The following is a 24,589-nucleotide window of genomic DNA, read 5'->3' on the forward strand; positions in this document are numbered from 1 at the left end:
GTAACACGAAAGAGTAAACGTTGAGTTTTGTATACCTAAATGTTATGATATTTTTCAGATAAAAAACCCGATGAAGATAATGAAACATCGAAACAGCCGAAGATCGAACGCATAGAGGAATTAGTGGAAGTAATTTAGTATCTTCAGTAACAAGACAAATAGCTTACATTGTGATACCTAACTCTAAAAATAAACCGCAAATTACAAACATCAATAGCAATTTATTTCAAGATCCTTGAATATTTCTTTACATAATATAAGTTAATGCATAATTAAACGTACCGTGTGTATTAATGAAATGCTTCCCTTATGTATTATGCGACGTGTACCATCGAGTACAGTACTAAGTTGAAGTACAACAGGTGTACTATCAGGAGCAGTACTTTGTCACGTCATTTCTTCTTGGCGTCCTTGAGTCCGGCCCCCGCGTTGAACTTGAAGAATATGATGTCTCCGTCCTCCACTACGTAATTCCTACCTGGAATAGAAATACATTTAGAGGTTAGTCATTGATATTCACCAAGAAAACGGTAAAACTGAATTTTATACTAGCTGCCTACTTATAATTTTTTTGCAAGCATTGGAAACAAGATTTATTTTTATGATCCATTTCTGACTACGCAATAACCATTGAGGTATACAAGTTCTCAACTGAAGACAACGAACCATCAATTTCTCATTGAAGAAGTGAAACCATTATTCCTAAAAGCATCACCGCTGTTTTTGTACTTCTAAATGGTCGTTGTGTATAATATAGCATGTAAGTATGTATATTTAAATACCTGTTCATAGTGAGTCAGCGACAAACTCATAGAGCTGTTTTGGTTTATTGGTGTAGTGAAAGCATTAGCCAGTCTGGTTAATATCAGCTCTACAACTTTTGCCTCATGTTCAATAATGTAAGATTTATTTCTAAATATCTCATGTCTACTTAACTTACCCTGTTGCCGGTACTTCCCGGCGGCCTTGCAGGCGGCCTCGGAGCCCTCCTCCTTGAAGTCCTTGAAGTGCATGACCTCGGCCATGATGAAGCCCTTCTCGAAGTCCGTGTGGATGCGACCCGCCGCCTGCGGCGCCTTCGTGCCTTTCTGTACACGTTAAATTTATCAGGTAAATATTAGTTTTTCTGCGAGCTCTACTTCGCGTTAAAGTTAGACTATTCGTTAATCGAGAAAATTAGCCGTTTTTTCGTGAAAGAGCAAACATACATCCATACTAACAAACGTTTACGTTTCACGTATGATAGTGATTTGTCAAGACATTCGTTAACTTGTATCTTGTATACTGTCCCCAGCGGCAGCGGTATTTATCATCAAGCGATATTCCAACTTTTAGATACGGACGATACGGTGCATTGCCAAGCCAACTAGACAAGGCGTAAGAATTAATATAGCATAATAGAAAAGAGAAATGTATGTGTACCTGGATGGTCCAAGCCTTGACTTCGTCGGCTCCCGCCGTGAAGAAATATTCCAGCTGCAACGCCTTGTATCCTTGCACGATAATCTTATCAAGAGCACTGAAAAATAAAGGACAAAATTTTACATTTATATAACAGAATTAAATCAGTCGTACCACATGGGCCCATCGAAGACCATTATTTCTATTAGCATTCAGGACAGGGTAGTTGCACATATCACACGTAATCATCATCCCATGGGCATAGACAGACAGACGTCCTTTTTTGAAGTGACTTTTTTCTGCTTAAGTGTCAATTCACACGTACCACAACCACACCACGTCGCAGCGACATAATGTGGTCAAGCTGTGGTTACGTGTAAATAGAGTCGCAGCGGCTTTTTGCAGTTGCGGTGTGGTACCGACAAAAAGTCGACGTGGTTGCGTTGTCGCTGTCGTTGCGATGCGGTAACCACGTGGTCGTGTGCAGTTAATAGGACGATGTGGTCGTATTACACAGGTGGTCCATAAAAACGGCAAAATGTGGCACGGTGTGTGAATTGGAGTATTCATTTTCAATACAAAATATACGCCTGACCACACGGCATCGTTGTGGTGTGGTTGTGGTACGTGTGAATTGACCCTAACTGCCGCTATTTTCACAGATAATCTTCATCAGTATGCGTCATACCTGGTGATGTTGTTCTCCTTCAAGTAGGCGGCGCGCTCGGGCGCGTCCATGTCCATGAGCTTGTACTCGAGCACGCCCGAGAAGGGGATGAGCGCCGCGCCCGGGTCGTTCTTGTCGATCCACTCCTTCAGCTTCGGGAGCCTGCGATTTGTAGGTTATTTTTCGATTAATGGGAAGTACTGAGATAAAGATGCCACAAACAAAATTACTAAGTATACCTACCTGAAACTCAGCAAAGGTACAAGAATAAGGGCCTAATCAAACCGCGATAAAACAGAGTTGTCCGTTACCGCTGTAGATATAGCGCTATCTCTCGTAACATTATGACAATAGTGGGACCGAAGTAACCGCAAGCGGATAACTCTGCGGTTTGAATAGGCGCAGAATAAGAAATGGTGCCTGGTTTTTCAAAATACTCCCTCAATGTACAGTTGATACTTTTATGCTTTGTGTGTTAATTGCCTCTCTACTTACCATTTGTTCTTCTTTCTGGTGTAATCCTTTTCTGACAGGTTCACGAGGTAGAGAGCTGGCTTCGACGTTATAAATAGGTATTTGTTTAGTACTTCTATCTGAAATTTGATAAAAATGAAAATTAGGTACACGTTGCTTTATTGTCGATTTTACTTCTTGATTAACGTGAAATAACAATAATAAATTAACTACGAATTACCTCAGCAGCGCTCCAGTCGCCGAATCTGATGTGTTTCTTCTCATCAACTAGCACGGTCTTGATTTTTTGCAGCGCATCCTACAAATACAAAAGTAAGTATTGAGGTGATCATACTATATCTATCATATCATTTTAACGAAATCATTTAAGCAGTAATCTAGTTTGTCTAAATATTATTTCTAATAGATTTTCTCTGAGAAATCCCAAGCTCTCTCCAAATAGCATTCGTCATTTGTCTCCCAGTACCTAATCTACTTTTTTAGATTTATTTTTCATATTTAACATAGCATAAGGTTTGTTTTTCATTATCATCTTACAAATTTTACTCACAAACTCCGGCTTCAGCTTCTTATCATTCCCGCGGTTGACCTGGCGGTCCAGCTTCTCTATATGCTGTAGCAGCTGTTCCTCGTCTTTCAGCCGCAGCTCGTCGGCGATGGTCTGCAGGTCCCGCACCGGGTCCACCGACCCGTCCACGTGGATCACGTCCTCGTCGTCGAACGCACCTGGGGAGGTAGGGGAGGGGGATCGAGGGGTAATTGTTAGCGTCTTGAGAATTGGGGTTGATGATTAGTTATGTTTGTAAAGCACGGTCGCTAAGCACAGCGAGAAACGGGCAGTGACCTTGTGCGAGCGTGAGGGCACTATCACTGTGCGCGTACAACCGGGACAAATATATAAAGGGCAATGCCTGTTTTTCGCTGTGCTTAGCGACCATATCGTGCTTTACCATCCGTATATAGGTGATGTAGGTATAGAATGTCATGGTAGCTGGTAGAAAACACCACCACAAAAGAGGATGGCCAAACCACATGGAGGAGGAGGTATCTGCCCTCGGAATGAGCTGGCATGAAGTCTACTATACTGACCAAACCAACCTTAGAAAAATGAATAGTATATTGTCTCCATGTCCATTAATACCGTCTAATAAAAAAAAACATAGACAGACACAAATTAATTTTAGTTAAATCAAAAACAAAGCGCCCACTTACGACACAGATTAAAGATGGCGTCGCACGCCTTGATGTGCGAGAGGAAGGCGTTGCCGAGCCCCTGCCCCTCCGCCGCGCCCTTCACCAGCCCCGCGATGTCCACCACGTTCAGGAACGCGGGCACCTTGCTGCAACAAGCAACACAGGTCATGAGTCTTCATGTAGTCTGGCAAATACGTTTAGAAACGAACTTTTTTGGTCTGGCAGCCCTAATTACGCCTATTGGAAAGCTACTTGGAGGGTCATGCACTAGACCATGTATTAAGAAAAGTGGCGCCCCTATTGATTTATACTCTTTCTTGCCGGGCTGTATGCAGGTATAGTGAGCATGTTCCTCTCCAGTAAAAAATCATCCGCTTCTCAGAATCGACGAGATGGGTATCTACACTTCCGAGGTCTACGTCATACTTTTGTCACATCTTGCGCTCCGTACTAGGCCTTCTGATTGACTCCACTCGACCAATAGTAATGTGTCTCATGTAAATGCTATTATGTTTAGAGTTACCTGAGTGGCTTGTGGTACTCGCAGAGGTAGTCATACCGCTCGTCAGGCACCGGCACCCTGCGTGCTGGAACAATGATACACCAGGTTAGACATCTGGGCAAGTGTAATAAATAGATGTTTCAAACTTATAATGGTATATACTTAACTTTTCATAGATAATAGCAGTGTGTAGATTGTTTATGAATGAAATTATAGTCATGGATAAACATATTTTGTTTAATTTTAACAAACTAAATATAAGTACTTAATTAAACATAAAAAACATTTCTCATTAATTAAATTAAACAGAATTTACTAGTACTCTATGGACAAAATGGAGGAGCTATCACCAGCAGACGATGGTGGTTTAATAACGGTATAGTCTAAACTAGCGCATTTAAAAATCTGTGGGTATTTAGTCAATGGATTATCCATAGATCTCATTCGAAGTCCAACATTAGAAACGAGTTTACATCGAGCCAGATACACCTTTGAAGCATCGAGGTACATTGACACAAATGTTTCCTCTATCATAGGATTATGCGTCTTCAAATATAAAGCTATCAGGAGAGCCCCTGACACTCGGATATCAAGTCCAGGGTATTTAGGCCTTAGAACGTTCACGTAACAACAAGCATTTGTTATTAAATCAGCCACAGTTTGTTCTAAATAGCCCAAATGCGGTAATGTTTTCAAAGATAGCTTAGGAAGATCTGCAGCTCCTTTGAAAACTGTCACATTACAGTATAAGTGAGGTCTCTCCAGAAACTTTTGTAGACACTGCATACTGCAGAATAGGTAATATTTGCCCCTATAATTTGCTGCCCATTTATTATCTCCCATAATGATTTTCTGCCCAGGTAGATTTTCAGCGTATGTTACTATACAAACTCCTGATTCATACAGCGAAGAGGCATTAACAGTAGAAACAGGTGCAGGTATTTCTGGAAAAATAACCTTTTTTGGTTCCAAATATGTATCTGGGAACTTCATGACTATATTTTTATGTTCAGGACAAATCCAATAAAATTTCCCTTTGTATAAAACTACTCCTTTTTTGTCATGCCTAGGAAAACCATTGTGCCGTAACTTATTTTTCCTGAGACAAAGAGGACAAAAGTTCTTATATCCTGTCATTTTTTCTTCGAAAGCGGCGTTAGAAACGCTCATCATATCCATGGACACTATGTTTGAATTTCCATTCAATACAAAATTACGAATTTTTGGGATTAGTTCATCATCAATCAGTTTCACAACATTTGTATAGCAATTCCATCGTGATTCGTTACCATCAATGATATAAACATTATCGTAATCTTCATGAATCCAGCCTCTAATATTTTCAGCTCGTTCATTCCATATCTTGTATTTGAGCTCCATAAGAGCCGATGGATAAGGTGGCATGTGTTTCAGAATATCAAAATGAACCTCTTTACAAGTATTTTCTAAAAGTTTATCTTTATTGCATTGAAGATCAAATATGATTAATGGATAAAGACCATATTTTGCTAATTGTAATGCTTCTGAAGGATTTTCTGGAAATCCATCAAGAACAAACCCATAACAGGATGTGCGATAATCTAAAGCTGTTGTTTGGATGGCCTGCATCACAAGGTCGCTTTCTATAGTTTCTGCTTTGTTCATTAGACTAGCGATTTTAACGGCTAAATCAGTCCGCGGTAACGCATCCATAACATATCGTAGTGCCGTCCCTCTACTAATAGGCATCAATCCATACTGTTTTGCGAGTTTGGCAGTCAATACGCTTTTGCCACATTTAGGAGGTCCAATCACTCCAATACTCAAAGGGAATTCAAAGAATGAGGCTATAGAATCACATAACAAATATTTAAGTGGATTTTTTCTAAATTTCTTTACGTTATCTTCACTGTTTAAAAAGTAGATATACGACCTGTGTACTACATGATACACTTCTTCGTTTAATTTGTATGGTATTATTATGGAATCTGGTTGCTCATAAATGTGAACAGGACACATCCTATAAAATTTACTTAGCAGACATAAACCATTTGAAAGTAACTCTTTGGCTTTATCAGAATCAAGAATAAATGTTTGTTCGAAAAAAGATTCATTTCTGTTTCTCAATTCAGTTAGCTTTGACAACACTTGTTTTAAGACTTTATAAAAACGAAGCTCTCCATTAACATTCTCATATTTTACGTTTTCTTCTGTCAAGGTTTCTCTAAGGTTTTCAATGTTCTCAGTTTCAACTTCATGGATACTCTCTAAGCGAGATTCAAACCTCATTTGTGCTTCATCCGATGTTTCCCAAACTTTATCGGAAATTGGTTTGGGATATTCTTCTATAGTATCATTATAAACGCGAATTATATCTGTATCTACCACAACAGAAGATATCAGCTGATCATCAGTTGTTGCACTTTTTTCAGACTCAATTTCAACTTCATCTAATTGATCTTTACTATCATGGTCCAGTGGGACCGCATCATTAACCACTTCTTCACAAATCAGCCGTGCAATTACTTGTTTAGTAATGAAATCAGTCCAATTTTGTATTTTTATGTCAAATGCCTTTTTTGCATCTACTTTAAGTTGGGTTATTTGTTCCTTCCATGACTTCATCATTTCTGGCATTAATCTATCAAGGGAGACAGTAGAACTACATTCTAGTTCTATTACTAAATCAGGAATACAAAAGTTGGATGTCATAACTTCAACATCATCAGTTAATTTTGGGAACCCATCTAACACGAAACCAGTGCTTTTATATGGTTCTTCAAACCAAAGCAATTTTATAACTCGTTGTATGAACTCGTAGGGTAAAGGTCTACCGTGTTCAAAGTAACTGTATATCATCGACCGAATTTCATTTTCTGTCAGACTATTTGAATCTGATTCATTTAGATTTTCTAGAGACTCAGATTCACCTTCGAAAACCTGGTCATACATTTTTTCATGCTTAAGACCAACTTTTTTAAGGTGTTTGGGAATCATCGTGTCATTTATAAAATCTAAATAGTCTATGTGAAATAATCCCAACTCTTTGGCAATAAATTTTGAAATAGTTGATTTACCACTTCCTACAGGGCCAATTATGCAAATTCTTAAAGGAGGTAAATATTTTAATGGTTTATTATAGTACTGATACTTGGTTATGTCTTTGCAAAAACTTTGCATACTGTCTTCATTACAGAAGTAATGCATGTTGCAATCCAATTTCAAGTTGAATTCACGTTTACCTTCCCATAGCACACCATAGTCATAATAGGCAACTGGACAATAACTTTTAAGTTCACACCATTTTATTGGAGAGTTATATACAAGAATATCTTCTGAAATAGTCTCCTCATCTTCTTCAGTTTCTACTTCGTCTTCGTTAGGAAAATTTGTTAAAGAATAGCACTGGCGTATTTTTAATAGTATTTCATCCATAATATCAATGTCAGATTTACTTTTAATCTCAACTTCAATATAAGCTTTAGAGTATTCTGCAAGGATGATTTTAACGCCTTCCCAATCTTCACGGGCAGTGTCAAAGTTTGCATATTCGATATGTAGTGATTCTCCTTCAACTAGCATTTCTTCTTTTCCAGATGAGCGGCTTTTAGTTTCTCCCGAAAAGAGTGAAGATCTTGTATTTCCTCCTTCATCAAAATTTCCATCGTTACCGAATTCTTTTAAATCAAATACACCATTTATAATATCGTTCAAAACTATATACGCGGTAGTGACGCTACTTTCATCAACACATACACTTTTATTTTTTAGAGTAAGTTTGATAAGTGGGTCACTAGATAAAGCAAATCTTTCTTCATACATTTTAATGCTATGTTCTATTATCTTATAGTGTTGTTTTAGGTCATCATCAATCTCTCTGTTCTCCATAATAGCAATAGTAATATCAGGAACCATTTTACGCTCACTAAGTGATGCCCAGTATTCTGGACCTGTCGGAAATCCATCCACTATCCATTTACCATATGTTACTTCTCCACTTATTTCATGAATATGGTCAAATGAATTGAGTTTTCTACATAATTCACTAATCAGTTCCTCTATTGTTGGTTCAATTTCATTTTGTAATTCATTATTTTCGATATACTGAGCAATTTTTTCCGTAACATCTTTGTCACTCAATAACGGTACAGCAGGTTTATTTAGTGATGTACTTAAATTTTGCGGTGCATATCGCATCAGAAAATCTTTATCATCAAGTGCAGTTTTACACTCTGCAAGTTCATCTAATATAGGTAAATCGATTAAGCTTGATTTGATAAGATTTAACTCTGCCTCAAGAGCGACAATGTCTTCTGTTTTTTCATATTCTGTATCATTATTTATAAGCAGATATAGTTGTTCTAATATTAGTACATATTTTTCAAGAGAATTATATGTATCGTTATACCATTTATCTAAGTTTTCTAGGCGGTTCTCTTCATCTTGATCCCATGTTGAAAGCCTTTCATGTTCAATCGTAGGTATTATTTCTTTTAAAATAGATTCAGAGTAAGCATTCATTTTTCTTATTTTTTCATCATATATAATTGTTGAAAATTCAATAACAGGAGCATCAAATATCCAACTCAAACACTTAGAAACCATAGTTACTCCCGATAGTCTAGTGCCCATCACAAACACTCTCGAAGTTGGTTCTAAATAATTAAGATTCAGATAGGGTCTTGGGTTTTTGTAAAAAGATATTAAATTATCCAGCGATGCCATCTGATACACATGCCATAAATAAGTTACAGCATACTTAGGTTTACCGACAACTGTGTGCCGTTTTTTTAATTCTACTGGGCACCTGTTATACCATGGAGAAGCATATCTACTAAATTTTAAGGCACCAGCTTCTATAACATTGAAATTAGATTGCCAAAAATCATCTACATCCTCTGCTACCTCTTCCAAATTCAGCAGGGCTGGTATGTAAACAGGGTTTAGTGGCATTCTTAGAATTCTTTTCAGTACTTGGTCCAACACAGTATTGATTGATAAACGTCCATCAACTTTAATCATTTTTTGAGGATCATGGCCTTGCATGTGCATATCCAAACATGGGTACAAGTAGGCATTAAAATTACATAAGTGAATAATGGCATTTTTTTCGTAATTAAATGGGTGTTTGCACCAGTACTTATTATTGGTTGGCATGTTTTCTTGGGTTGTTTCAATGCTTATGGTTGAATAAAACTTGGGCCATGTAACTTCTAGGTAGCTTGGTTCTTGGTCTAAAATGGGATCTTCCTTGCCTAGTACATCTTTAATATTATCATTTTTACTTAAATTATAGTCAACATCTGGAGAAGTTATGTGAATTATAATTTCAGGTTTATTTTGTATATTCAAAATTTCATGAAATTGTTCAATCAACACTGCTTTTATACTATTAATGTAATTTTTTTCTTTAGTGATAATTTGAGAGCAGGTATTTAAAATGAATTTAGGCAATAAGATAGGTTTGTTTTCTTCTTCCTCTAGTCCAAAATCTTCGTTTTCTGACAAATGCTCTTCCATAACCTCTTCTTCAATTAAAGTTTCATTAATATAATCTTCACCCTCATATATTTTTTTGGTTTGTTTTTGAACAGAATTATTTAAAAGAATTTCTACTAAGTCTTTAACTACTTTTAATGACTCTTCTCCATGGAGGGATTTAAATAAGTAATATTTATGCTGATTCCAGAAAATCATAGGAAACCCAGAAATAATGTATCCCCTATGGTTAATAACTTGAGAATCTAGTTTCGTTTTTAATATTTTCAATAAAATATCAAACCGGATAACATTGTTGTGTCTCATGTTAAAATCAAGGCAAACTCCAGTTCCACTCTTTTGATCTATTTCATCATTTAGGATAGTTCTGGGGTGGAGGTGAATACAGTTAAGTTCTCTTGACAGTTGTTCAGCAAACTTGTATTCATTGAATATTGGCTTGCTGAAAACAATGTAATTAGCTGGTTTTGTGTTCAGGAGCTGCTCTTGTGCATCAATGTTAGTCCAAAGATTCTGGAACCTCTGCTCAGCGTCAATAGGGGCTGCTGTATTGTTAATACCAATTACTGCAGCAGCTAGAGGTGCTATTTTTGTGGAGACATTTTCTTTCTTCAATCTTTTCACAATGTCTAGGTCACCTCTATAAATTGTAGATTTATCCAATAATATTTTTTGCACATTTAGTTCATCAATTATATCAACATTTATTTTATATTTCTCTGGATCATTCATTTTTTACAACAAGTTTGGAAAATTATGTTATTATGTTGTTATTTTTTACACTTCAACAATGCTTCAACATGACTTTATGCTCTATGGTACAGTTGTTTATTTTTGTTGCTTCAAATAATAATAAGAATTTATAAATTTCTGCTTCATTGGTTTGTTTCTAGCCCTTGCTTGGGACGTTGTGATACTGTGCCAATGGCTTTGATGCATAGATCTATTAGTGTTTATTGAACTATAAAGGAGAATGGCCAAACTTCTATGGCACCATGACCCCCCAGAGCAGCCATTGATGAAACATGTCCCATGACTACAGTATATCCTGGTGTAGAGGCATGGGAGAACAAAGATATAGGTGCTGAAAGATCAAGTCTTTGTACTGTACTAGATGTTTCCCTCAAACTAAGTATCATTTTAAAAGTGGTATAGATATTATACAGGGTGGCCCAAAGAGTGACGTCCAAAGGAAAATGTTAGATTCCTTAGGTCAAGCGGTAGCCAAATCACCCCCATGTATGTTCAGCAATTTTTAGTAGTTTAGGAGTTATGATTTTTTTTCCAATTTTTCTACTAAAATCGACCTGAGTGGATTAATTATGTTTTATTATTTTTTGGATAACTTTTTTTAGGCATTTTTTATTTTTGTGTCATCCTCTTAAGTTGTTCTTTTAACCATAAAAGTTTCAGCTTCCTAGCTCTAATGTAAGTCAGTTATTTTTTTATCGAAATTTCGAATTATATCATCGAGCTAGACTGCTCTGAATTTTCTACTTGAAATTAAAAATTGAAAAAGATATTCTCATGGTGCCTTATTAATTTTAAAAACTCCGCAAGGTTCCAAAATTACATAAAAATAAAAATAAACTATTGCTTAATAGGGTATTATTTGCAGAAAAAAGCCTTCAAAGGTACCTGGGTGGAAATTACCTAATTAGTAAATTGTTTCAGAAAGTTGAAATATTCCTGTTATGTCATTACTAAGGACTAATTAAGTTAGAAAATGTATCAAATTAAAGGGAAAATTAAATTATTTACTTTTTTTTAAAATTTAAGTTACATTTTTGAATGTAAATTCTTAGAAAAATGTTTTAGTCTGAGTAGTAAGATTTATGAGATAATTTTATTATTAATAACAAGTAAATAAACTCTAATAATTATTTTACACATTTACTCACAATAAATTTTCAAAATGGCGACCTCCCATAGCAATACACAACCTACATCTACGCAAGAAATTTGCTTTAAGTCAAAAAAGTGACAAATGTAAAAAATATGACATTTGTCAAAAGGTTAAACATGTAAAAAAGTACCTTTTCTCAAAAATGTGACATCTGTCAAAAAGTTACATCTGAATGAAACAGAGAAGCGTATAGGCGACTTAAAGAAAATTTTATTGCGTAGATGTAGGTTGTGTATTGCTATGGGAGGTCGCCATTTTGAAAATTTTTTGTGAGTAAATGTGTAAAATAATTATTAGAGTTTATTTACTTATTATTAATAATAAAATTATCTCATAAATCTTACTACTCAGACTAAAACATTTTTCTATGAATTTACATTCAAAAATGTAACTTAAATTTTTAAAAAAGTAAATAATTTAATTTTCCCTTTAATTTGATACATTTTCTAACTTAATTAGTCCTTAGTAATGACATAACAGGAATATTTCAACTTTCTGAAACAATTTACTAATTAGGTAATTTCCACCCAGGTACCTTTGAAGGCTTTTTTCTGCAAATAATACCCTATTAAGCAATAGTTTATTTTTATTTTTATGTAATTTTGGAACCTTGCGGAGTTTTTAAAATTAATAAGGCACCATGAGAATAGACGCATTTTTCCTGAAATAAAAATGACATATTATGTATCTAGCCTATCTGAAACCTAGTTAAACATTGTGAGATATGGCGTTTCGACTTTCTCCGTGTTCGGCATCATAAGGGTCACAGTGACAGTTAAATAAAGTCCATTTTTCTCTCCACCTTTAATTTGCAAGGTGCGGGTGCCTATATAAATAGAGTGAGTCGCCCGCGCGCCTCAGTTGTAATATCACCATGCAGAAATGACTAGGTTTCAGATAGGCTAGATACATAATATGTCATTTTTATTTCAGGAAAAATGCGTCTATTATGTAGTCTGAGCCTATCTGAAACCTAGTTAAACATTGTGAGATGTGTTTATTATCGCATGGTGGAGAGAAAAACCAACTGTGACCCATAAGCTACTGATGAGTATCAGTAGATAAATATTTGAATCTATAAATTTATAATGCATAGATTTCTAGGTAATAGATATACTAAAAAGAAAGGTATAAGTATACATAAGACTTAAGTACTTCCTTATTATTCCTGACTTGTCAGAAGGTATGTACCTATACATATAGGTAGGTATTTATACATATGGATACACACAGTGCCTCTTCGAAAGCAATACTTATAAGTAATTATTGATCAAAATCTTGTTATTGTCAAGGCAATATTTTAACATACACTAGCCGAATGGATGGAACCAGTGAAATACTTTGCAACAATATTTAAAAGCTGTAAAATGTAGAATATCGATCCAGGCCGCTGGGGCTCAGGTCAGCACATGCTGACTAGGGTATGTAATTCTGGACTGACCTCAGAAATGCAGCAGCCGACCCTGGAGCCTCGAGGACCTGCTCAGTCAGCCCCGTACGACGACACGGCCTGCAACACCTGGCGCGGCATCTAGTCCTTGGAACGAGGAGTGGTGCTTGAAGGGAAGATAATTTTACTAAATATCTCAGCCTCATCAGCTACTGGAAAAGATTAGATGAAGGCTGTGACACTGGCGGATAACTAAGTATTCAGTTTTTAAAAAATGATGCAGGTCACTATATTCATATTCTAGATTGACAAGTAACACACAGTCTAATTTTGTATTATGTAGTCTGAGCCTATCTGAAACCTAGTTAAACATTGTGAGATATGGCGTTTCGACTTTCTCCGTGTTCGGCATCATAAGGGTCACAGTGACAGTTAAATAAAGTCCATTTTTCTCTCCACCTTTAATTTGCAAGGTGCGGGTGCCTATATAAATAGAGTGAGTCGCCCGCGCGCCTCAGTTGTAATATCACCATGCAGAAATGACTAGGTTTCAGATAGGCTAGATACATAATATGTCATTTTTATTTCAGGAAAAATGCGTCTATTATGTAGTCTGAGCCTATCTGAAACCTAGTTAAACATTGTGAGATGTGTTTATTATCGCATGGTGGAGAGAAAAACCAACTGTGACCCATAAGCTACTGATGAGTATCAGTAGATAAATATTTGAATCTATAAATTTATAATGCATAGATTTCTAGGTAATAGATATACTAAAAAGAAAGGTATAAGTATACATAAGACTTAAGTACTTCCTTATTATTCCTGACTTGTCAGAAGGTATGTACCTATACATATAGGTAGGTATTTATACATATGGATACACACAGTGCCTCTTCGAAAGCAATACTTATAAGTAATTATTGATCAAAATCTTGTTATTGTCAAGGCAATATTTTAACATACACTAGCCGAATGGATGGAACCAGTGAAATACTTTGCAACAATATTTAAAAGCTGTAAAATGTAGAATATCGATCCAGGCCGCTGGGGCTCAGGTCAGCACATGCTGACTAGGGTATGTAATTCTGGACTGACCTCAGAAATGCAGCAGCCGACCCTGGAGCCTCGAGGACCTGCTCAGTCAGCCCCGTACGACGACACGGCCTGCAACACCTGGCGCGGCATCTAGTCCTTGGAACGAGGAGTGGTGCTTGAAGGGAAGATAATTTTACTAAATATCTCAGCCTCATCAGCTACTGGAAAAGATTAGATGAAGGCTGTGACACTGGCGGATAACTAAGTATTCAGTTTTTAAAAAATGATGCAGGTCACTATATTCATATTCTAGATTGACAAGTAACACACAGTCTAATTTTGTATTATGTAGTCTGAGCCTATCTGAAACCTAGTTAAACATTGTGAGATATGGCGTTTCGACTTTCTCCGTGTTCGGCATCATAAGGGTCACAGTGACAGTTAAATAAAGTCCATTTTTCTCTCCACCTTTAATTTGCAAGGTGCGGGTGCCTATATAAATAGAGTGAGTCGCCCGCGCGCCTCAGTTGGTTTTTGATTTTTGAAGTGAACACTTCGGCAAAATGGCTCAATGTAGCCACGGTTCTCGTCGGCTTCGCTCCGACGGGGAAAAATATAATATTGAATTTGCGGAGTCCTCGCTGCCGGGAGCTGTAGCGTGATGCGGACCAGGCGGCGCGGGGCCTGCTGGCTGCTGCGCACGCAGCCATTGCTGAGGATTTCGTAACGAAGGTTTGAGTTGATAAGCCGTGAGTAAAATGCTATTATTTACTGCTTTTAAAAGCTCAGCCACTGGTCATAATGCTCCGGCGCTTGGGGTTTTTATCCCACGCAGTAGGGTCCGATTCAATAGTCGTGGTGATGATTGATCACATATTCCGGTCCTACTAGTGGCGCTTGAGCTAGATACTTACATTAATGACCGCTTTAAGTAAAGCATATGTTAATTTTATACAGGAAAAAAATTTAAATATATTTTTCTACCCTCAATTTCTAATATTTTTAGAAAACAGTTGATAAAAACTTTGCTATTACAATAATGCACTTGATTATAGCTTATGTAAGGCTTTACAAACAGGAGCTTTCCAGGACATAGGATTTTTTACAGGAAGCACGTGGCTCCGAGTTTCAGTATGTTGGGACATTGTGGCATGTGCGGCGAGTAATGTGATCCGCCGGTACCTACCCGCTGAGGGTAGGCAGGCCGATTCGGTGAAATTGAAGTTTCGTGTAACCTGCACCCGGCCCTGTGTTCCTGCGCTGGCCGCCGTCTCGTGCCATCTGCATCGCAGCGTACACCCGGTCCTGGCCCTGGCCACCGGTTTGTGGTACCTGCATCGCTGCATAGACCCAGCCATGCACTCCTGCCCTGGCGGCTGTACACCCGGTCCTGGCCCTGGCCACCGTTTTGTGCCACCTGCATCGCAGCGTACACCCGGTCCTGGCCCTGGCCACCGGTTTGTGCTACCTGCATCGCTGCATAGACCCAGCCATGTACTCCTGCCCTGGCGGCTGTGTTGTCCCACCTGCATCGCTGCGCACACCTGGCACTCCTGTTCTGGTTGCCAGATCCAAACGCCCCCTGTCTGGGAAGAGATTTTATGCTCAGCGGAACCGCCTGCACTATTGCTAGCACGGTCATCATCATCATCAGCCATCTTATGAGTGACTTATTTAGAAGGTATCGAGTAACGTGCGCTATTCATCAGTGATTTTGGCATATGCAGACGAACGTTTACTGCCAAGGTTGGTCATGTTAGCCATACAAGGGCACACCAACGAAGCCTGTGTAACCACCTGCAGTCGCCGTAGCCGCATCGGCATGGATGACGACAAATCGGGTAACGTGCACCGCTTCTAAAAGTGTTATAGCACTTAAATTTGATGCCTCCGCTGAGGTAGGGTATTCTATTAAAGCAGCTTTCTTCTGAACTGCCCAAAGTGACCTGTAGACTGCTCCTGGGGATAGTTGTGCAATAATTTTTTTATTTCGATGTCTCTGCTGAAGAAACTGACTAATGCGGCTTTTGTTCTAAGCTGCCTAAAGATCATACTGCTCATGGGAATGGTGACGCACGGTAAGTACAGGAGCGTTACTCTATACTGATGAGAAACGAACGAACGAGAGCTGTCGTGCAATCGGCACGTTTAATACATACAAACAGATAGAGCGGCTCGCGCCGCAGTGCACTGAAAGTTCGTTTTTCGTCATATAAAGTGACCCCCCAGACACTATCTTAAGTGTCATGACACATCGGCAGATTCCAGCTTTGAGTCTTTTCTTTTCTCGGCTGTGAGCAAAGTGAATCCCACCGGCGAGTGTTCAACCTAAAAGCACTGAGCTAATTCCTGATTTCGTGAAAGTCGCTGTTGCTATACCATACCGCTTCACAAGTTACCGAATTTATTATGATCCTACTGTCGGGTGATCATGATCGGAGTGTCATCGCGGTTTCTGAGTGGCACCATATTAGCTGTCTTCCTTATGTCCCAGTGGACTGTGAGTGTGTATCCGAGCTCTTTGTTGAAAAATGCGTGAACCTCCTACGCAGCAGCTGTCTACTAGTTGTGTATCGAATAAATCGAGTAACGGTGCTCTTGCACGAGACGACTACCTTTTGGTAAAATTATAGTTAACTTCCACTATTCTGGGAACATGCATATACCTACTGTGTACTGTGTATCACATCACGTGTAGCCGCAGCCCTACTCAATGTACGGGGCTAGATAATAAACAATGGCAGTCGTCATTAAATTTCTATGAATTTCGAAGGTCATCATTTGGAGCACAGTCCAAAGTGTGAAAGTACCTATTCATGCCTAAACGGCTTCTCTAATGAAAATGTATTTTTAATTCGATTCTGGCGCAAACGTTTCATAACTATTTTTCATCACTGTATCTGCTGAAACTACTTAGACTGACTGGTTAAGATGCAGACGTGCCGTTTTCACAATTCCATTTTGAGTAATCCTCATCTGTTTTATGGATCTTTCAGTTAGTTACGTAACTAGTTACCAAGTAAAAAATTACTTGTGTCATGCTCGTACTCGCATCTCATTTAGGAGCTCTCTGGCCTCTAGCTGAAGGCTAGAACTGGTATATATATCTACTAAGCTAGTACAGAGTTATAACCGGGCAGCGGTGACGTGGTAGCTGCTTGATTTATTAGAGTTTGCTGAAAACTTTCTAAATAAGTAATAATTATTAGTTTTATTGTTCATTTGTACACACACATAAAATAAATTTAACTACTTAACTTATACCTACTAAACTATCTATATATTTTACAAATAAAAAAGATAATAATATAAAATACTTATAATAATATCCTGGCCTGGAAATATTCTACCCTGTTAATATTAGTCATAATATTAACTCTTCGCAGTTCTTTCAGAATGCAATACCAGGTCGCTGAAGTTGGTAACCTTCCTTAGCTGGACAACAACAACAACAATAAGCCTTTTTGTTTTAAAGAATGTCACAGTTATTTGCCGTTCCACTGTCATATCGATGTCCAAGGACTTTTTCTTGGGTATAGCTAACTACCTAAGTTTACCTATATATAGCCGCAAGCTATCTGCTGTTGGCGAACTGTCAGTTGTGATTGATAAGTCAGGCCCGAGGTGGCTCGTCCAACTGTCCATGTTCCCGCCACCATGATTGTTGCTTCCACAGATTAGAGAGTCTATGTTGGCTGTCGTTGCATCAGGTCTGATCAGGTACAACTAACATCTTTACGTACCATATTTATTTAATCGAGCTATTTTATTTTGTTTTATCTAGGTTGACTTAATGGTTTCAAAATCGAACCTACAACAATGTATGTAGGTACCTACCTACGTACCTTTGAAGTTGCAACAAGGCGAAGCCTTAAGGTTTTGGCCGAGACCTGCCCTTAGTGTTGACGAACATACCTAAAGGTGACCTTGTTAATGTTTTTCATATGAAGTACTGAACATTTTACTTATCCTGGTGGCATGACTGACATCTACCAAGGAATGCTGCCAGAGCTCATAATATTCACACATGATGATACAGAATGATAGTAGCCCACAAAATCGGTGCAAAGGCTTATAAAATAACTTTCCTTCCTAGTAGGACTGCACAGGAACTCGTTAACCGCCGAGTTAGTTTTAATACAAAATTAGACTGTGTGTTACTTGTCAATCTAGAATATGAATATGGTGACCTGCATCATGTTTTGAAAAACTGCATACTTAGTTATCCGCCAGTGTCACAGCCTTCATCTAATCTTTTCCACTAGCTGATGAGGCTGAGATATTTAGTAAAATTATCTTCCCTTCAAGCACCACTCTTCGTTCCAAGGACTAGATGCCGCGCCAGGTGTTGCAGGCCGTGTCGTCGTACGGGGCTGACTGAGCAGGTCCTCGAGGCTCCAGGGTCGGCCGCTACATTTCTGAGGTCAGTCCAGAATTACATACCCTAGTCAGCATGTGCTGACCTGAGCCCCAGCGGCCTGGATCGATATTCTACATTTTACAGCTTTTAAATATTGTTGCAAAGTATTTCACTGGTTCCATCCATTCGGCTAGTGTATGTTAAAAATATTGCCTTGACAATAACAAGATTTTGATCAATAATTACTTATAAGTATTGCTTTCGAAGAGGCACTGTGTGTATCCATATGTATAAATACCTACCTATATGTATAGGTATATACCTTCCATAACTTTCTGACAAGTCAGGAATAATAAGGAAGTACCTAAGTCTTATGTATACTTATACCTTTCTTTTTAGTATATCTATTACCTAGAAATCTATGCATTATAAATTTATAGATTCAAATATTTATCTACTGATATACTCATCAGTAGCTTATGGGTCACAGTTGGTTTTCTCTCCACCATGCGATAATAAACACATCTCACAATGTTTAACTAGGTTTCAGATAGGCTCAGACTACATAATAGACGCATTTTTCCTGAAATAAAAATGACATATTATGTATCTAGCCTATCTGAAACCTAGTCATTTCTGCATGGTGATATTACAACTGAGGCGCGCGGGCGACTCACTCTATTTATATAGGCACCCGCACCTTGCAAATTAAAGGTGGAGAGAAAAATGGACTTTATTTAACTGTCACTGTGACCCTTATGATGCCGAACACGGAGAAAGTCGAAACGCCATATCTCACAATGTTTAACTAGGTTTCAGATAGGCTAGATACATAATATGTCATTTTTATTTCAGGAAAAATGCGTCTATTCTAACTAACTCGGCGGTTAACGAGTTCCTGTGCAGTCCTACTAGGAAGGAAAGTTATTTTATAAGCCTTTGCACCGATTTTGTGGGCTACTATCATTCTGTATCATGTGTGAATATTATGAGCTCCGGCAGCATTCCTTGGTAGATGACATCAATTAATAAAGATTGATTAACACAACAATAACAATTGTAATAGTTGATAAATGAAACCCGGCTAACATGTCTTAGCTGGGTAAGTAAATGATCAGTCATGCCACCAGGATAAGTAAAATGTTCAGTACTTCATATGAAAAACATTAACAAGGTCACCTTTAGGTATGTTCGTCAACACTAAGGGCAGGTCTCGGCCAAAACCTTAAGGCTTCGCCTTGTTGCAACTTCAAAGGTACGTAGGTAGGTACCTACTTACATTGTTGTAGGTTCGATTTTGAAACCATTAAGTCAACCTAGATAAAACAAAATAAAATAGCTCGATTAAATAAAGATGGTACGTAAAGATGTTAGTTGTACCTGATCAGACCTGATGCAACGACAGCCAACATAGACTCTCTAATCTGTGGAAGCAACAATCATGGTGGCGGGAACATGGACAGTTGGACGAGCCCCCTCGAGCCTGACTTATCAATCAGTACTGACAGTTCGCCAACAGCAGATAGCTTGCGGCTATCTATAGGTAAACTTAGGTAGTTAGCTATACCCAAGAAAAAGTCCTTGGACATCGATATGACAGTGGAACGGCGAATAACTGTGACACTATTTAAAACAAAAAGGCTTGTTGTTGTCCAGCTAAGGAAGGTTACCTACTTCAGCGACCTGGTATTGCATTCTGAAAGAACTGCGAAGAGTTAATATTATGACTAATAATTATTACTTATTTAGAAAGTTTTCAGCAAACTCTAATAAATCAAGCAGCTACCATGTCACCGCTGCCCGGTTATAACTCTGTACTAGCTTAGTAGATATATATACCAGTTTTAGCCTTCAGCTAGAGGCCAGAGAGCTCCTAAATGAGATGCGAGTACGAGCATGACACAAGTAATTTTTGACTTGGTAACTAGTTACGTAACTAACTGAAAGATCCATAAAACAGTTGAGGATTACTCAAAATGGAATTGTGAAAACGGCACGTCTGCATCTTAACCAGTCAGTCTAAGTAGTTTCAGCAGATACAGTGTTGAGAAATAGTAATGAAACGTTTGCGCCAGAATCGAATTAAAAATACATTTTCATTAGAGAAGCCGTTTAGGCATGAATAGGTACTTTCACCCTTTGGATTGTGCTCCAAATGATGACCTTCGAAATTCATAGAAATTTAATGACGACTGCCATTGTTTATTATCTAGCCCCGTACATTGAGTAGGGCTGCGGCTACAAGTGATGTGATACACAGTACACAGTAGGTATATGCATGTTCCCAGAATAGTGGAAGTTATAATTTTACCAAAAGGTAGTCGTCTCGTGCAAGAGCACCGTTACTCGATTTATTCGATACACAACTAGTAGACAGCTGCTGCGTAGGAGGTTCACGCATTTTTCAACAAAGAGCTCGGATACACACTCACAATCCACTGGGACATAAGGAAGACAGCTAATATGGTGCCACTCAGAAAGACACTCCGATCATGATCACCCGACAGTAGGATCATAATAAATTCGGTAACTTGTGAAGCGGTATGGTATAGCAACAGCGACTTTCACGAAATCAGGAATTAGCTCAGTGCTTTTAGGTTGAACACTCGCCGGTGGGATTCACTTTGCTCACGGCCGAGAAAAGAAAAGACTCAAAGCTGGAATCTGCCGATGTGTAATGACACTTAAGATAGTGTCTGGGGGGGTCACTTTATATGACGAAAAACGAACTTTCAGTGCACTGCGGCGCGAGCCGCTCTATCTGTTTGTATGTATTAAACGTGCCGATTGCACGACAGCTCTCGTTCGTTCGTTTCTCATCAGTATAGAGTAACGCTCCTGTACTTACCGTGCGTCACCATTCCCATGAGCAGTCCAATGATCTTAAGGCAGTTTAGAACAAAAGCTGCATTAGACAGTTTCTTCAGCAGAGACATCGAAATAAAAAATTGATTGCACAACTATCCCCAGGAGCAGTCTACAGGTCACTTTGGGCAGTTCAGAAGAAAGCTGCTTTAATATAATACCCTACCTCAGCGGAGGCATCAAATTGAAGTACTATAACACTTTTAGAAGCGGTGCACGTTACCCGATTTGTCGTCATCCATGCCGATGCGGCTACGACGACTGCAGATGGTTACTCAGGCTTCCTTGGTGTGCCCTTGTATGGCTAACATGACCAACCTTGGCAGTAATCGTTCGTCTGCATATGCCGAAATCACTGATGAATAGCGCACGTTACTCGATACCTTCTAAATAAGTCACTCATAATGATGGCTGATGATGATGATGACCGTGCTAGCAATAGTGCAGGCGGTTCTGCTGAGCATAAAATCTCTTCCCAGACAGGGGGCGTTTGGATCTGGCAACCAGAACAGGAGTGCCAGGTGTGCGCAGCGATGCGGGTGGGACAACACAGCCGCCAGGGCAGGAGTGCATGGCTGGGTCTATGCAGCGATGCAGGTAGCACAAACCGGTGGCCAGGGCCAGGACCGGGTGTACGCTGCGATGCAGGTGGCACAAAACGGTGGCCAGGGCCAGGACCGGGTGTACAGCCGCCAGGGCAGGAGTGCATGGCTGGGTCTATGCAGCGATGCAGGTACCACAAACCGGTGGCCAGGGCCAGGACCGGGTGTACGCTGCGATGCAGGTGGCACGAGACGGCGGCCAGCGCAGGAGCACAGGGCCGGGTGTATGCTGCGATGCAGGTGGCACGAACCGGTGGCCAGGGCAGGAGCGCAGGGCCGGGTGTACGCTGCGATGCAGGTGCCACAAGACGGCGGCCAGCGCAGGAGCACAGGGCCGGGTGCAGGTTACACGAAACTTCAATTTCACCGAATCGGCCTGCCTACCCTCAGCGGGTAGGTACCGGCGGATCACATTACTCGCCGCACATGCCACAATGTCCCAACATACTGAAACTCGGAGCCACGTGCTTCCTGTAAAAAATCCTATGACGGTCCTGGAAAGCTCCTGTTTGTAAAGCCTTACATAAGCTATAATCAAGTGCATTATTGTAATAGCAAAGTTTTTATCAACTGTTTTCTAAAAATATTAGAAATTGAAGGTAGAAAAATATATTTTTATTATTTTTTCCTGTATAAAATTAACATATGCGGTAATTAATGTAAGTATCTAGCTCAAGCGCCACTAGTAGGACCGGAATATGTGATCAATCATCACCACGACTATTGAATCGGACCCTACTACGTGGGATAAAAACCCCAAGCGCCGGAGCATTATGACCAGTGGCTGAGCTTTTAAAACCAGTAAATAATAGCATTTTACTCACGGCTTATAAACTCAAACCTTCGTTGCGAAATCCTCAGCAATGGCTGCGTGCGCAGCAGCCGCCAGGCCCCGCGCCGCCTGGTCCGCATCACGCTACAGCTCCCGGCAGCGAGGACTCCGCAAATTCAATATTATATTTTTCCCCGTCGGAGCGAAGCCGACGAGAACCGTGGCTACATTGAGCCATTTTGCCGAAGTGTTCACTTCAAAAATCAAAAACCAACTGAGGCGCGCGGGCGACTCACTCTATTTATATAGGCACCCGCACCTTGCAAATTAAAGGTGGAGAGAAAAATGGACTTTATTTAACTGTCACTGTGACCCTTATGATGCCGAACACGGAGAAAGTCGAAACGCCATATCTCACAATGTTTAACTAGGTTTCAGATAGGCTCAGACTACATAATATCTTTTTCAATTTTTAATTTCAAGTAGAAAATTCAGAGCAGTCTAGCTCGATGATATAATTCGAACTTTCGATAAAAAAATAACTAACTTACATTAGAGCTAGGAAGCTGAAACTTTTATGGTTAAAAGAACAACTTAAGAGGATGACACAAAAATAAAAAATGCTTTAAAAAAGTTATCCAAAAAATAATAAAACATAATTAATCCACTCAGGTCGATTTTCGTAGAAAAATTGGAAAAAAAATCATAACTCCTAAACTACTAAAAATTGCTAAACATACATGGGGGTGATTTGGCTACCTATTGACCTAAGGAATCTAACATTTTCCTTTGGACGTCACTCTTTGGGCCACCCTGTATATGATATTTTATATTTTTCCCTCATATAGAACACTTTTATCACTGAATGAAAATAGGTTTGGTTAGTGGCTGCAAAGCGGGTCAGACTTGGCCATCTCTGACAGTATAGTATGAGCCCTGTAAATTGCTGTTGAGCAGAAACCTTATAGGATTAATATTATTTTGTTTACATTAGGTACAGTTATCATCTGTTATTTGTCATTTAATGTCCTTTGTAAAAAAATACTGCCCTGGTGCAAGACCATTTCACTGTGCTTTAATGAAATACTTTTTATCATGGAACACAAATCTCATCACGGAACTAATTTAAGTGCAAAATATAAAAATAATACTTATTTTCATTGGGATCAATGGTGCAGAAAGGGAAGTTCTCAGCAGCAGCTTGGCTCTTGGTCAGCACATTGAAGAAGGTTGACTTTCCAACATTCGGCACTCCCACTATGCCGACTTTTAAGTTCGTACCAACTCGCCCAATGAGTGGCTTTTTCTCAGGCTCTTCAACCTTTTTAGGTGGCATTCTGAAAATAAACATATAAAATAAAATTACAGAATCTCCATACATCCGTAAAAAGTAAACATAGGCCCTGCCACTTGGACTGCTCATGGAATAGCAGTCAATGTTAGATTAAAACAAAGATATGTATCGCACTTATTTATGCAAATATAGTGGAAATAGGTATGCATTATATTTTGTTATTAAGAGTCATAAGTATTTTCAGGCCTAATTTGCTCATTAAAACTGCTTAATTCTTCTGAAAAGCCCAAGAACTTAGACGTAAATAACCTATACAGCAGAGAATATTATCATCCTGTTTTATATTTTAAATAGCCAGATTAATAGTTCAAACTAACTACAACTCTAATAATTCTATAATTGGTTGTGCTTGTACTTACTTTACTATGAAATTAGTATTTTATCTTCAATAATTTCCAACCGTGCCGTGTGTCGGTGAGTGAAAAAGACACTGACAGTTGGAGTTGACTGACACTGACAGGTGATAATATGACAGAATTATTCACAGAGTCACCAATCCGTAATCTACTCTGTGGTTATAGTGAGTCTGTGTGATGGCGTACTTGTGTGTATGGAAGTTCATTAAAGTTTATAGTTCAAAGTATTT

The 24,589-nt window shown here is 38.8% G+C and overlaps 1 protein-coding gene across 1 annotated transcript; it reads right to left on the reverse strand.

The window, feature by feature from the left end:
• Positions 1 to 201: 201 nt before the first annotated feature.
• Positions 202 to 24,475, reverse strand: LOC105385383 (obg-like ATPase 1). Its single transcript, XM_038117751.2, has 11 exons — positions 24,363 to 24,475; positions 23,805 to 23,986; positions 4,260 to 4,320; positions 3,755 to 3,882; positions 3,093 to 3,268; positions 2,763 to 2,840; positions 2,564 to 2,661; positions 2,090 to 2,230; positions 1,423 to 1,519; positions 941 to 1,088; positions 202 to 478 (listed from the first exon to the last, which is right to left on the reverse strand). The coding sequence occupies exons 2-11, from the start codon at positions 23,983 to 23,985 to the stop codon at positions 393 to 395; spliced, it is 1,194 nt and encodes a 397-aa protein (XP_037973679.1). The 5' UTR covers position 23,986; positions 24,363 to 24,475; the 3' UTR covers positions 202 to 392.
• Positions 24,476 to 24,589: the final 114 nt, after the last annotated feature.

Source organism: Plutella xylostella, chromosome 10 (assembly GCF_932276165.1).
Source record: "Plutella xylostella chromosome 10, ilPluXylo3.1, whole genome shotgun sequence".
NCBI classification, from domain to species: Eukaryota; Metazoa; Arthropoda; class Insecta; order Lepidoptera; family Plutellidae; genus Plutella; species Plutella xylostella.

What these genes read in the sequence shown, in the direction of transcription:
- LOC105385383 (XM_038117751.2), bottom strand. Translation starts at nt 23,985, where the DNA reads ATGCCACCTAAAAAGGTTGAAGAGCCTGAGAAAAAGCCACTCATTGGG. An exon ending in CGCCATCTTTAATCTGTGTC is followed by an intron (nt 3,269 to 3,754) that starts GTAAGTGGGCGC and finishes CTACCTCCCCAG; the next exon opens with GTGCGTTCGACGACGAGGAC. An exon ending in TCAAGGCTTGGACCATCCAG is followed by an intron (nt 1,089 to 1,422) that starts GTACACATACAT and finishes TAACGTGTACAG; the next exon opens with AAAGGCACGAAGGCGCCGCA.